General features: G+C 45.9%; 1 protein-coding gene across 6 annotated transcripts in view; it reads right to left on the bottom strand.

The window, feature by feature from the left end:
• KIF13B (kinesin family member 13B) overlaps positions 1-14,074 on the bottom strand; it is a 533,579-nt gene that overhangs the window by 27,293 nt on the left and 492,212 nt on the right. For all 6 annotated transcript variants that reach the window (XR_014019133.1, XM_081269240.1, XM_081269241.1 and 3 more), the window contains 5 exons: positions 12,986-13,162; positions 10,493-10,585; positions 7,425-7,577; positions 7,134-7,211; positions 5,988-6,041 (listed from right to left, as the gene is read on the bottom strand). Coding sequence is in view for 5 of the 6 variants with exons in the window: in XM_081269240.1 (XP_081125366.1) it covers positions 5,988-6,041; positions 7,134-7,211; positions 7,425-7,577; positions 10,493-10,585; positions 12,986-13,162 (555 nt within the window). In the remaining variant the exon portion in view is untranslated. The remainder of the gene's footprint in view (positions 1-5,987; positions 6,042-7,133; positions 7,212-7,424; positions 7,578-10,492; positions 10,586-12,985; positions 13,163-14,074) is intronic.

Below are 14,074 nucleotides of genomic sequence, written 5' to 3' on the forward strand. Positions count from 1 at the left end.
CGAATATCACCCGAGTTATTGACTAATTTCAATGTCATTAAAAATTCCAATCAGAAGATGACAAATGTACCACATTACAAAAATATAATTTCCTGTAACCTGGCTTTAAAAATAACAATATTTTTGTTGATAGTTTTCTTTGCATTGTAAAAGACCTCAAAGCACAGCCAGCTTTGAGGTGGAAAGACAGGCAACAGGCTGAAATTAAGTTTGCTCTAAATATCTATTGGTAGATGATCATAAAAAGCCTGCTAAGTTTTCATTATGCCTATAAAAATCTCACAATAATGATGAAACATCCAGTAACAGTAAACAGCAATATCAGTTCAATTAGGGGTCATATTTTATATTTTTAATTGAAAGACTTATCTCAAGGGTGATTTCTTTTAACTATAGGTAAATTAAAAATTTGGAATAACTGAATTCTATTTATTTTCTGAAGATTAATCAGTTCATTAATTCAATCCTGATGGAGCTCATAAAGAAATTTCAGTTTTCATATTTTGGAGCATCAATAAATAAGGGCATGCCAAACAGGCTGGCCTGCATCAAAGTGTTATTAGGCAAAACTGTGAGTTTGTTTTTAGGACCATTCTGCTTCCTCTCACCCCAACTGTCCACACCGACCAGAGCCCTCCACTCCTCCTCCCAATCACCCTTTTATTGTCACTCTTGCTCCAATGACTCTGCTATGATATTAACTGACGACTAAGGCGGTGGGGGGTAGCGGAGACTAGAAGCTATCTGGTGGCCTCTCCTGCCTCTAAACACTATGTCCACCAACTGGATAGCTTTTGTATTAGGGGGTGTGATGTGCAAGATGGCACTTGGGTTCTAACCTACAGCTCTGACTTGTCACCCACATCAGGAGTAAAACAGGGACCAGAAGCAGAGCACCTAGAAATAGCCTCGTGCAAGACTGCAGGGCAGATGTAACTAATGGAGATATAATGATGGGTGATTTCAAACACCTCTTCAGAGTTACAAGCCCACAACTGTACGTATACAACAGGTGTATTTCTGATCTGACTCTCCTGGACATTAAGTGCTTTCATGCATGGAAACCAAGATGCACAAAATTATGGAGCCAAACAAACGTTCAGAGTACTTCTGCCAGTCTTCTGCTCCACCTGCCCTTCCCTTACCCACAGCTTCCAATTATTTGCATTATTTATTTAATATGAATTAACTCCAACTTCTTACATTCCAGAACCTCCGACATTCAGTAAGATGCCTTAATTCCCGTTTTTGATTTTGCTTTGATTTTTGACAGATAAATACTTTTACAAATAGTTGGGGCCAAAACATTTGCCAGGAATCATACACACTGATTACCAAAGTCATTTTTCACAAAAGCCTAAGTGCTAGTACAGTGTCCTATCCAGGCAGCCTATAAAATCCACATTTAAAAATGCACTTGTATGCTGAAAGTAAGAGCAAGCATGGTAAGGCGGAGAGACCAGGACAGTGCTCACATCCTGCTCATTAGGAAAACCCACTGGATTTGCCACCTCTCCCTGGATCTCTGAAAACTGAGGAATGCAGATAGTCTCCAAAAGAAAAAAAGAGAGACAAACATGAGTTTTTTGAGAATAAAAAAAAAACTGGAAACCCCCTCAAATACCAAATAGAAAGAAACGGAAACTTCTAGTGCATTTGTGACACACACATTTCAGTGCAACGGTGGGTCCTTTAAAAGGCCAGGCGAGCTGCTTCTACTCCTTGCTGCTGCTAGAAGGAAAGATTTCTTTCCTCACATTCCTAGTGAGAAGACATAACTTAAAAAATACTTAATAACTGAGCTGAGGATGAAGCTCCCAGTGGTAGAGTGATTGCCTGGCATGCATAAGGCCCTGGGTTCCAACCCCAAGAGCATTAAAAAAATTCCCAAGGGCTGGGGATGTGGCTCAAATGGTAGCGCGTTCACCTGGCATGCGCGGGGCGCTGGGTTCAATCCTCAGCACCACATAAAATAAAATAAAGATGTTGTATCCACCGAAAACTAAAAAATAAATATTAAAAAATTCTCTCGAAAAAAAAATAATACCCAAAATTTATATTTCCTAATAACCTTTTTTAAAAAAAAAAATTGTAGTTGTAGATGGACACAAAATCTTTATGTATTTTTATGTGGTGCTGAGGATCGAACTCAGTGGCTCACCTGTGCAAGGCAAGCGCTCTGGCACTAAGCCACAACCGTGCCCTCCTAAGAACTTTTTTTTTTAAAGAGAGAGAATTTTTTTAATATTTATTTTTTAGTTTTCGGCGGACACAACATCTTTGTTTGTATGTGGTGCTGAGGATTGAACCCCGGCCGCACGCATGCCAGGCAAGCGCGCTACCACTTGAGCCACATCCCCAGCCCCTAAGAACTTCTTAAGATGCTCTACCTTAGAAGGTAAGATGACTGTAGGCACCGTCAGTGGGAAATGGGGCTGTTCTGTTCCCCTCCTCAAGCAAGCTTGCATAAACCCTTTGGCTAGAATCCTGACTCTATCACCCGCATGTCCTTAGTCCCTGCATAGCCCTACCCATAATAATCTGTCCCAAAGCACTTCTCCCTCATCTGGTCCCTGTGCAAAAGCAACTATGCTCTCATTTTAACCTGTGGACCTTCCTTTCACCTCCTGATCTGGACATGAGGCAATGACCAGGGGCTGACTACAGCTCAGGTGTAGCCCTTCAGCTTCAAAAGAAGACAAAAAGATGCTTCCGCATGGAAATGGGTGTGCTGTTAGGACTGGCAAGTAGCATCCTCTGATTTTCCCAATAACACTTCTCTGCTGCTCAGAGGGGGACTGCTACAGTCAGGGTGGGTGTGAGAGGACAGTGCAAACCCCAAACACAAGCAGGACCTTTCTGCTACAGTCAAGAGCTATGGGAATGGAGAGGGAGGGAAGACCCAGACCATTCTCCCCACACTGGCATCACAACACGAGCAAAAGAGGAAATGACACTTTCCTCTTCTTTACCAAGTTACTCAAGCACCCCAACAAATCAAGAACTAAAGAAGGGAAGGAAGGCCCCAGCACTACAACAAAAATGTGTAATGTCCCCTTTATGCATTTAAAGTCATATTGTAGTCTAGATATGAATGGCCCCCAAAAGCTCATGTGTGAAAAAATGCAAGAATTTTCAGAGGTGGGATGAGTGGGTGATGAGGGGGTGATTTGGTTGATGAATTAGTCTACTAACATGAATTAACGGGGTGGTAGCTGTAGGCAGGTAGGGTGTGGCTGGAGGAAGGAGGTCACTGGGGATCTCCTTTGGGATTATATTTGGCCCTGTTGAGCCGAGAGCTCTGAGCTGCCTTCCTCTGCCAGGCCTTTCCACCATGATGGTCTGCCTCTCCCGGATCCCAGAGCTGTGGAGTCAGCTGACCATGGACAGAGACCTCCGAAACCTGACTGTTTGCCAGGTCTTTTTGTCATGGCAATGACGATTCTGACTAAAACACATTACATGTCCTACTAAGACCCTGGGCTTCTCCCACCCCCTGCAGAAATGGCCCTGGAAAGGTGCAGAGTAACCCTCTGTGCCACGTCCCAAGCAGTCTTGCCAGTCCTCATTTCATGCACTCTCTCAAGAGCTGGAAGGGTTCCTTGTTAACACTTGCCCTGCATTCCCAACCCTGACCTCTCAGCCTTCCCTCACAGCTCCCAGTGACACCTAATTCCCTGCACTGTCTCCACTGTCCCTGGGGCTCCCTCACCTGACTCCAGCCCTGGCTTCATCTTCAATCTTGTTACCTCAGAAGTAGAACTTCCTAAACCTGCTCCTCCTGCGGTTCATCTCTCAGTGATCTCGCAGTCACCCAAACCCGGACCTCACTCTCGTCCTCCCTCCCTCAACCTCCTTCATGTCCACCGACTCCTGGAGTCCATTTCTCTATTCTGGGGTCCATCTCTCCTAGCATCCCATCTCTCTTCCTCTCTCCCTCCCCTAGCTGCTCTCCCACTTTCTAATTCAAACAAGTGTTTCTCACCTTTGCACTGTATATAGTTTGCTAGTGTAAGCTTACACATTACACTGGCATGCGCGGAACAGGTAGAGCTCAGCTGGACCATTCAAGCCAACTGTCCAGTTCAAATGTAGGCCAATCCCTGCCCTGTCTTCCAGTTCCCCATGGCCTCCCGGCCCCATCACTCCTTGGCAAGGAATTTATAGGGGTTAGCCCTATAAACAAGTCCTCAGCTATGGGCACACGCCGCAGCTCCCACCACCTGACTGGCAGCAGGTGCTGTCGTGAACAGGCCAAACTTATCTTCCTGGGCCTGTGCTCACGTGGGTGCTTCTGCCGGGAACCCGGGGCTCCGACTCCTGGCCTGCCTGTGTGCCCCTCCGCACAGCCCTTCAGGCTCCACACAGCCTCCCTGCCTCTGAGGCCCCTCCCAGTCCCTGCAGGATGCCTGGAAAGCGGGCACTGCCTCTCAGGTGCTCTCACTGTGTGTGTCTTGACCTCTAGAGCAGCATCTGTGTCTCTCGGTCTGTGCACTGGGTGTGGATGAAGCACAGCCATGCTCTCTGAAACAGATGCTATGACTGTCTCCGTTCTGAGACAAGGAAAGTGAGGGGAGACAGGAAAGATAGCAGGAAGATCTGGGTCATATATACTTCCCAAAACACAGGAAGTCATGCTTTTTATCATATTTTCCTTAAGATACATTCTTCATTCACATTTAAAAATCACTATACAAACCAGGTGTGGTGGCACACACCTAAAATCCCACAGGTTCAGGATGCTGAGGCAGGAGGATCACAAGTTCAAAGCCAGGCTCAGGAGCTTAGCAAGACCCTAAGCAACTTAGTGAGACCCTGTCTCTAAATTTAAAAGGGCAGGGAGGGTTGTGGCTCAGTGGTTAAGCACCCCTGGTTTCAATCTCAGGTACTCCCCCCCCAAAAAAAAACACTATACAATCAAGTTTTCAAGAATTCTGTTTTCTTCAGGTCCTAAGCTGAACTAATTGAATAATTCAGTGTTCTAGCATAAATAAGAACTAAGAGACCCACACACATGTAGTGCATCAGTAAACTGAAGAAGAGTAGTTTACGTGTGTGTGTGTGTGTGTGTGTATGTGTGTGTGTTTAGGCAAACCACTAATAATCTAGATCTTAAAATAAGTCCTTCATTATTAACTTCTTTTTCACTATAAATTTTTATAAGGAAAATGTCAAACATGCAAAAGAAGTATAGAAAAATTATCAAAAAAAAAGAAAAGAAAAATTATCAAGTAGAGAAAGAGTAGTATATAGAAAGAGCATCAAGAGCCCACTCGGCCATGCTGACTGCCACTGAAAAGGCCTTCGACCTCTCACCCCTGGTGATTCTGAGGCAGGCCACGCCACAGCACTCACATAGCAACACCACCACCAACGCAGGGCCGTAGCATTATTAGGGAGCATGACACAGGCCAGCACCAGCACTGACTAGGTCCCTCAGAAAACACAGGCACCAACTATGACATGCAGGCTTCCAGAAAGATGGGTACAGGAGCACCAACCTTCCTAAAGTAAACAGTGTTGAGTTTCTATTGCTGGAAACTCTGTCACAGGGCAAAGCTGTATTAACAACAAAATAAACAAATTCTAGCTAATAAAATTTCTGTTCCCTGATTTTTCTTCCTTTTAACAAACACTATTAACTTTCAGGTATAATTTTCTTCTTCCTCATAAATTTTGAATCACTATATCAATACTTCACTATTCAAAAGCTGATATGAAATTCCTTTTCTGGCAGAAATGAGAGAATACTGTAGATAGAAATATTAGCAAAAAAAAAAGAAAGAAAGAAATTGTTTTTTAATCCCAGTAATAAGAGGGTGTTGTGGCAGATTAGAAGAAACGAACTCTAAACATCTCCCAGTAAATGCCACACGGTGCAGAGGAGCAGGAAGAACTCTGGCATGCAAAGTTCCCCTGGGAGAGGTGAGCAGATGAAGGCTGAATGGAAACAGACCGAAACAGACAGGAACAGGGACCGCCTTTACCTTGTTGACGCCCAGACTGTACGAGGGCATAAGGTCTTGCCGGCTTCCAGACAACTGGGAAGAAACGGAGGCAGGGGATCAATCCTTCAGGTGTGAAAGCATGACACATCTAATCTAAGAACCAAATCAAGACCAGTGCCCTTGGGACATGGAAACACTGAGCTGGTCACTGATAGTGTTCTGGTGGGAGGCTTATCACAGACCAGTCTGTGGGCGTGCACTGAGGCGACCCACCATGGCCTGAGTCCTTTCTCTGGGTGCTAGTAGTAAATGGAAATTCACAAACTATCTATTTTAAACTGTAGGATCCCAAAATGCCATATCTCTGCATGTACCAGTGTATTTTAATACAGCATTTTCTGAAGGAATGAGAAGACATTGACCTTGAGTTACAGTGGCATTTCTACATGTCTGAGAGTGGTCCTAGTTCTCCGTCTGGTTGATGGTGATATCATTCGGCATTCACCATGGGCCCTGGGCTCTCCAGGGCAAAATCTTCTATGTCACTCACTCCCCTCCCAACGGGACGGCTGTGGGCAGCTGCTCTTTCCTACACACTTGTAATGTGAGCTTTCTTGGTATGCAGTGAGAACAAAGTAGTATTTTTCATATCCACATCTTCATCAAAAATGAGGAAAGAGAGAAATCTGGGAGACACAGCATCTTTATTTTTGAAGAATTCTTCCCATATTTAATATAATTTATATATAATTTACCAACAAATTCTATCTATGCTTTTTAAAAATAAACTGACTTAAGCCACCATTATAAACAAACCTAAGCTGTTTTACTCATTTACCCCAGTGTGCAAGCAACTGGTGTGTGACCTACTCCAGACTTCTCAACATAAAAATAATCGACTCCAGCTGAGGAGCCAAGCTGGCTTGCCCTTGGCACGCGGCTACCCTGGGCTTAGCTCCACAGACATCTGTGACCCCACAGGTGCACTAGCTGTGGTGGCAGGCAGACAGGAGAACGTGTGGAAGGCACCAAAGGGCTCCCACAGCAGCAGGAGGTGGAGTGGAGAAGGGCCCAGGTGTCCCTGAGAAAAGGGAGTGTCACCTGTGGGCTCAAGGCGCCCACATTTAGCCTAGCAAGGAGGAGAGAAGGGTCTTGGCTGCCCCCGCGAGCCAGCCAGCTACTCACTCTGTTCACATTGGGAGAGCTAATGCTCCTCCTGCTCAGCTTGCCTTTCCCGGTCAGCTGCTCCTTCACGGCCACTTCCTGGAATCAGAACACAGGCAGGGGAAGGCAGGTTACAGGTGTGCCCAGAGCAACCCAGTCTGCAGCAGGCTTCCCTCACGCTAACATGAGGGCTGTCACTTGGCACAACAGAATGACATCATTTCATCACTTAGGCTATTCAAGGCTAACTAGAATTCACATGCAATCACGCTGGACAGGTGTAGGGCCAGGCCAAGCAAGGGCACCGCTGACCTGGCGCAGGCGATCCAGGGTCAGCAGGTTTTCCACGGCCAGCACACTCCGCAGGTACTTCTCGATATACGCCTCCGAGTCGGCGGAAGCCGGGTTCTCCACGTTGGCAGCCATCCTTGCTAACGCCTCTCGCTCCTCCACTCCCTGGGCCTCCTGCAGAAAAGAACACCATTTGTTGAAATCAAGCAGGGCGCAGATGCCAGTGCCCAAGAGCTTCTCGGTCCACTCCAGGTGTTCTGAACTGACAAAGGGAAGAGATTCAAACACGCCCATTCATGTCGGCTTCTGGAACTCGGGCAGCAGCTGATGTGAAGGGTAAAGTTGCAGAAGCACCTTCTGACAACCCTGCTCCTACTCTATGTCCACTGCAGAAAACAGGTCACTGGTCAGAAACACCTTTGTGGGCCAGCCAGAAATAAGGCCACTAGGACAAGAGCGCTGCAGGCACACAGCTCTGGGGCAACTCAGGGCAGGAGGAAGGGAAGATGACCTGCCAGACACAGGGACCCAACGACTCAGTGGGAAGCAGAGGCAGGTGGATAGGGCTGAGTTTCAGCGGTCACTGAGCAGCCCATCATGGGTGGCAGAACTTCAACGCAGTGTCCATCCTCACTCTGGGCTGCAGGGGCCACAGGCTCAGAGCCAGAAGGAAGAATGGCGGCAACTTCTCACTGGCCTACTTCCAGTAGAGGCCATCCTATGCCTCTGAGCGAGCTGGCCTGATCTGGCCGTGCACGTGAACGGGAAACTCACGAGTCTGTTAATGTGTGATCTTATTCATGTATGTCCTTGTTTCAAGAAGAACATCTTCATGGCAAATTCTTCTCAGGGAAAATCAGGTACTACATTTACTTGTGAGTTTTTTATACCAAAAACTACACGATGCACATCCAGATGCTATCACATCTTAAATGCCATCAACATAAGATGAACATTTATACACAACTAAGGAAAAAGACCTGCCAATTAATTTTAAGATACCATCAGTTATAAGGCATTCTAATTTCAGGGACTTTTTTTAAGACTATAAATGAGTCTTAGAACAGATCAAATACAGGCGGATTCATCAACTGGCTTAAGTTCACCAAGACACTGCCTCCTACAGTCTCCTCTGGGCCTGTGATGACCATGGAGAGAGGAGTCAACCACGATTAGCCAGAGAGGCAAGAGGAGCCCCTGGGCCTAGACTCCTAGGCACTGAGGACCCCTCTCACCGGTCCACACAGAACTAGTGAGAGGCTGTAGGGAGCAGTTTCCCAGAGAGAGACAGAACCTGTCTCACTGCCGTCTGGCTAGACCACTCCTTTCTCATGGCTTTTGGAACATGCAACACAAGGCACACATGAGACTTTTTCATGATGAAACCCTAGCTTGATAAAGGTTCTTCTCATTTTACATCTAAGACTAATCTCACACAAGCTTTAAGTTTCCCTTTTCCTTTTTCTTTATCATCAGGATTTGGTAATGTAGAAACAATGGTCTACCACTCAGGTTGCTCAGCTAGCTATCAACACCTCATCCCGTGAGGGTATTGTCTCCAAACTGACTGCCCCACATCTTTTCTCTTTTAAAACTATCACCCGAAAAATAAAAACACTTTTAAAGAGAATAAGAAACCTCCAAGGAAAGAAGAGGGAGCTGTAGAGGAAAAGGAAAGAAGGAAGACAGTTCCTAGGCAGGGGCAGGGGCTGTGCCCTGTGCCCATCTCTTCACTCCCCTTTTGACAAAGTGAAGGTCCAAGAGAGGAAAAGCAGAAAACAAAATACAGGGAATAAATGTTAAGACTCCAGCAAAACGTGTAAGTTTACTTGTTTAAAATCTTACAAATAAATGAATGAAGCACAGAGAGTGATCCTTCTTCAGACCAAAGATTACACAGTGGACTCAACTCTGCAAACATCTTAATTTCTAAATGCTCAGAAAGCTCCAAATTAAACAGTTAAGCAGTTAATGGTTTCTATCTAAGTCTAACTTTAAAAATCTAGAAAAGAACCACTGGACACTAATGGAGAGAAGAAAAGTGTCTTGCAATACAAGAGATCTAAAGCAAAACCTAAGTGCTGTGCAGTCCACTTGTTTCCTTCTCAGGGTCTGGCTCCTGCTTTAGAACACACATTGCCCACCTGCAACGCAGACAGGCAGCAGAATCCATCAACATTCCTGAGGTATGGAATGCAGGTCACGATGCAGTGCTGATCAGGGCAGGGGCTGTGCCCTGTGCCCATCTCTTCACTCCCCAGGAAACTCCATCTGTTCTCACTCCCCTTTTGACAATGAGGGAAGGAGAAGGAACCACTCCTTTGTGTTTTCAGAGTCCTCTTCTGAGGACCCACACTTCTGTCCCTGCAAGGGACACTTCCTTGCCCAGCCCAGCAAATGAAGCTAATTCAGGGCTTAAGTACTAGGAGTGGGTATGAGCCACATGCTTATCATGTTTCAATCACCAAATCCTCAGAATCATCTGAATCCTCAGAATATCTCAACTAATTCACAAAGGGAAATAGTAAAAGTGGTAGTAAAATATTAATACTCATATAACAATGGCCACAGCAGCCATGACTTACTGCCTAGTCATGTGGACTACATTTTACACACACTGTTTCATTAACCCTTAAAAACAACCCTGCGTAGAATGTATGACTAACCCCATTTGAAAAAAAAATTACATTCAGAGTAATTGATCCAAGGTCACTTTGCTAATAAGAGATAAGAATGAGACTTGTTTGATTCCAAAATCCAGCACAAATCTCAACACCGGGTTGGGCTGCCTCCCTGAGGGTGACGCCACATCACTATGCTCTTGTCTTCTTCGGTGTGCCATGAGCAAAAAGATGCTGAGATGTTTTTCAAAAGAAAGCTCTTCTTTAACAAAACACAATCTAGAACTGCTAAGGCCGCGAATTCACTGTGTTCTGAGTTAAGATTAGGAATTCCTCTAGAAACCTCCAGCATTTCCCTAAGTACACATTTTCAGTTAATATGTATTTCTTGCATACGTGAGTTTTCAGGGAGTTATCTCTTTTTAAGTTCTTATTTTTAGTAAATTCAAATTGCATATGATCCTTCACCTCTGGAATATTGGAGACAATTTCAAAGGTCACTCCACATCCAGGAATAGAGCTTCGATGAGACATCTTTTTTAGGAGACTTTGAGCAAAACCCTAGAGAAAAACAAAACAGAAGATAAAGTTTTCTGCCTCAAAAACTGAGTTTACACTAGCACAGAGGTAGCATGAAGGATACTGTGTTCGTTCTGATCAAATGGAAACAGCACATTTCCAACATAAGGCAATGAAATTCACATCACTAAATACAGCTTCCTCAACTTCCTCCCCTGCACAGAACCAAACGACTAGGAGTCTACAGTGACAGGTCCCCATACCAAGCACACGAGGACAGACTTGGAAACTGGCCCCAGGCATCTGGATAAACTTTGCTTCAACACTATAGAAATAAAACACATGAAATGACCTTCCAAAGAGGATGTAAGCAAGGACCGGTGACGCTTATGCTTCTCCCTCCCAGTACGATGGACATTTTGTACCATGAATATTGACAAGTTCGAGCATTAAATTCTTGACCAGAGCAGGATCGTTATAAAGAATGATTTAAGAGTGCCTGGTCATTGTTTATGCTGACTGCGCTCTTTGCACAGTTCAGAATTGAACTGTTGAATTAATGCAGAGATGACTCATTTGGAGATGCTGCTAAGACTGAGCATCCTGTAGAGGTTGAGGAGAGCAGCCATGAGGGCGGAATACAATTGGTGAATAAAGATAAGGACGAGAGAGAACAGGAAATGGGCATGGAGCCCTTTTCCCTAAGCAAAAGGGAAGGCAGTGACTGGAAAAAATAAAAAAACCCAAAGGAAAGACAAAAATCAAGCCACTTAGTCTCAAAAATGCATAATTTCACAAACCTAACAAGAACTTATTTCCCATTCAATCTTTTTAATCAATTTTTAAAAGATCTGAGCCCCGCAGAATGCAAAGACCATCGACTTCATCCTTCATGCCTGGACTTTGGTCTCACTGCGCAGAGCCAAGGTCAGGGACACTGTGGGCAGTGGGTGGCTCTGAGCTATTACTGAGCTACTGCCTCTTGGCGGGTAGTGGGGGCAGTGTGAATGCCATTGTTACTGCACTCTTTTGTTTTCTATTTGCATGGAATACAAATAGAAAGGGGTCACGTGGAAGTTCCTGTCCTTGCTATAAAGAAGCAATGTACAGCAATGAAATATCTTAGATTGGAGGGGAAATGGCAATAATGGTCTTTATTTTAAAATACCAGGAAAAAAAGTAGCAACTCATTGTCCCTACAGTGAAAACAAACAGTGCCCTCTCTGTGGGGGACGGTGCAGGGCTGGTGACTCTGCCAGGCAGGTTCAGGGCCTGCCAACCAGGATGGGTGATTTGGAATGGAAACCCTTTCTTCAAAATGTTCCCCAAGAGCAGCGTGTCTCATTCAAGCCCTTCCAGACACGAGTGCATGGAGACTTGCATGGGCATCTGCGCTCACCCTGTGGCCGGGGTCTTCCTGATGTGGGACTGGCAGTTAAAGAGCTGTCACTTCAACAGCATACGGCCAGTCTTCACTTCAAAGGTTGATACCAGTGTGACATTTAGAACTAAAGATTAATTTTTAGGGGAGGAGATTACTTTTAGGAGTCTGTCAACCATGACTGTGCTCTTTTAAATGACAAGACTGATTTTCATCTGTCCTGGTTTCAGTCAGTTTGAGAATGCCTCACAGAAGGGAGCGAGACGGTTAATTAGGATCCATGGGTCGACCTCCCAGATCCTTATATTTGAAAAGCCATAGAGTTTAAGTTCTCAGCTAGACATTCCCTCCTACCCCTTCCTGTGGCATGAGGTTCTTCCCAACCATGATTCTTGGCATGGGCTCATCTCACCACACTGCAGTCCCTAAGTTCCCCAGCTGCCCTGGCCCTCCCGCCTCACGATCTCTGCAGAAGTGTTCTCCTCCTCCCCATGAAAACGCTCTATCTGTACGGTACCAGCTCAACGCATGCTCCTCTGCACAGCCCTCCCTCCGTCTGAAGTCTGTTCTCGGGCACATGGTGAGGCCCACACCCCAGCACTCAGCACAGAGCACAGCAGCTGCTGCTCAGGGAGCTTCGGTGAGGACACTTTTGCCCTGTACAGCCCCACGTTGTTTCCTACTCACCTTTTTAACCCAAAGGCAAGGACTGCTATGAAGGAAAGGCCTAGAAAGAGAAGCATAAGCAGCCCGTGCTGATAAACTAACAGCTGATCTGCCAGGGAACATCAAGAAGAGGCAACAGGACTGTCGAACCTGCCCGGGCAGGGCCCGAGGCACCCCAAGAACAGCTGCCACTGGCGGATCTGCCCTAAAGAGATTCGGTGTAACAATCTAGTACTATTAGAAGGAAGTCAGAATGGCAGCCTGGGGACTAGAGCAAGCACAGTCATGGGACAGTCACTCACCTAGACAATGTCTCAGGCCAGAGTGACCACTCCACAGCCCTGGCCACAGGCGGGCTGTGGTGAAAACGCTGTTGAGTAGGAGTAAGGCCTCACCTGCCGGCCGTGAACGTGCACACAAATTCTTTTGCGTAAGACCAGCTGCATGTCAGCGGGATGACTAAGCTGGACTGTCACACGCACGATCAGGAACAGGCGCTCGTCTGTGGGCGTGCCCTTGCTGAGCTGAGGACAGCTATGCACTGCGGAGTCCCAGGAGGCCTCTGCTTTCACCTGCAGAGAAGGTAGGACAATGCACTGTGCTTTCCACCAAAGAAACCAAGGTTAGGCTAAAGTCCTCCTGTGAGGACCGCTCTGAAAAGACAAGACTGTGAGGATGTGGTCTCCGGCACCTGAGTCTGGAGAGCAGAGAGCAGGGGCTTTCCTGTCTGGGCTGCTTGCTCTTCATTTTTTTTTTTTTTAATTTTAAAAAGTGCTCAAACATCAAGAAAAGTAGCAAAAGTCAGTTCCATGGACTCCTATACGCCTTTTGAGATCTACCTATTGTCAGGATTTGGTCACTTTTGCTTCTCTTTGTCACAACCAACACACACATACTATTTTTGCTGAATCACTTTGGAGTGAGTGAGAGAGAGCTGCTGCACTCAGAGAGTCACCATAGATACAATACTGTCATTTATCACACAGTCTGTGTTCAAATGTTTCCCTCTCCCCTGCCCCAGGTCATACAGTGCATTTAGCTGCCATATCCCAACACCCACTTTATCTGCAACAGGCCCCAGGAAGGGCCTGCCTGTCCGCCATCTTAGAGCATGCAGCTCAGAGCGAGTGCCCGAGTGTGTCCTCACATTGAATTCAGCTCTGCATCTTAGAAATACATCAGCTTTCCTCCCTGAAACACTTCATGATGTAATTTTTCAAGCACGTTAGAAAGTAGGGACTAAAGCCCCCGGATATACCCATCACACAGCTTCAACCATTTAAATCAAGATTTCAACACACTACCTTCATCCGTTCTTTTCCTCCTTTCAAAAAGTTTTTATGAAACAATTTTAAAGCAAATCCCAAATGTGGTGCCCTCCACACTCCCTGTGCTTCAGCAGTTCAACTTCCACCTCAGGGGCTGAGGACAGAGGACAGCTGCTGACCACTGCCGGCCTGCATGGGCCACACGGACACGATCCT

The sequence above is a fragment of the Spermophilus citellus genome (assembly GCF_964194105.1).
Source record: "Spermophilus citellus genome assembly, chromosome: 16".
In the NCBI taxonomy this organism is placed as follows: domain Eukaryota; kingdom Metazoa; phylum Chordata; class Mammalia; order Rodentia; family Sciuridae; genus Spermophilus; species Spermophilus citellus.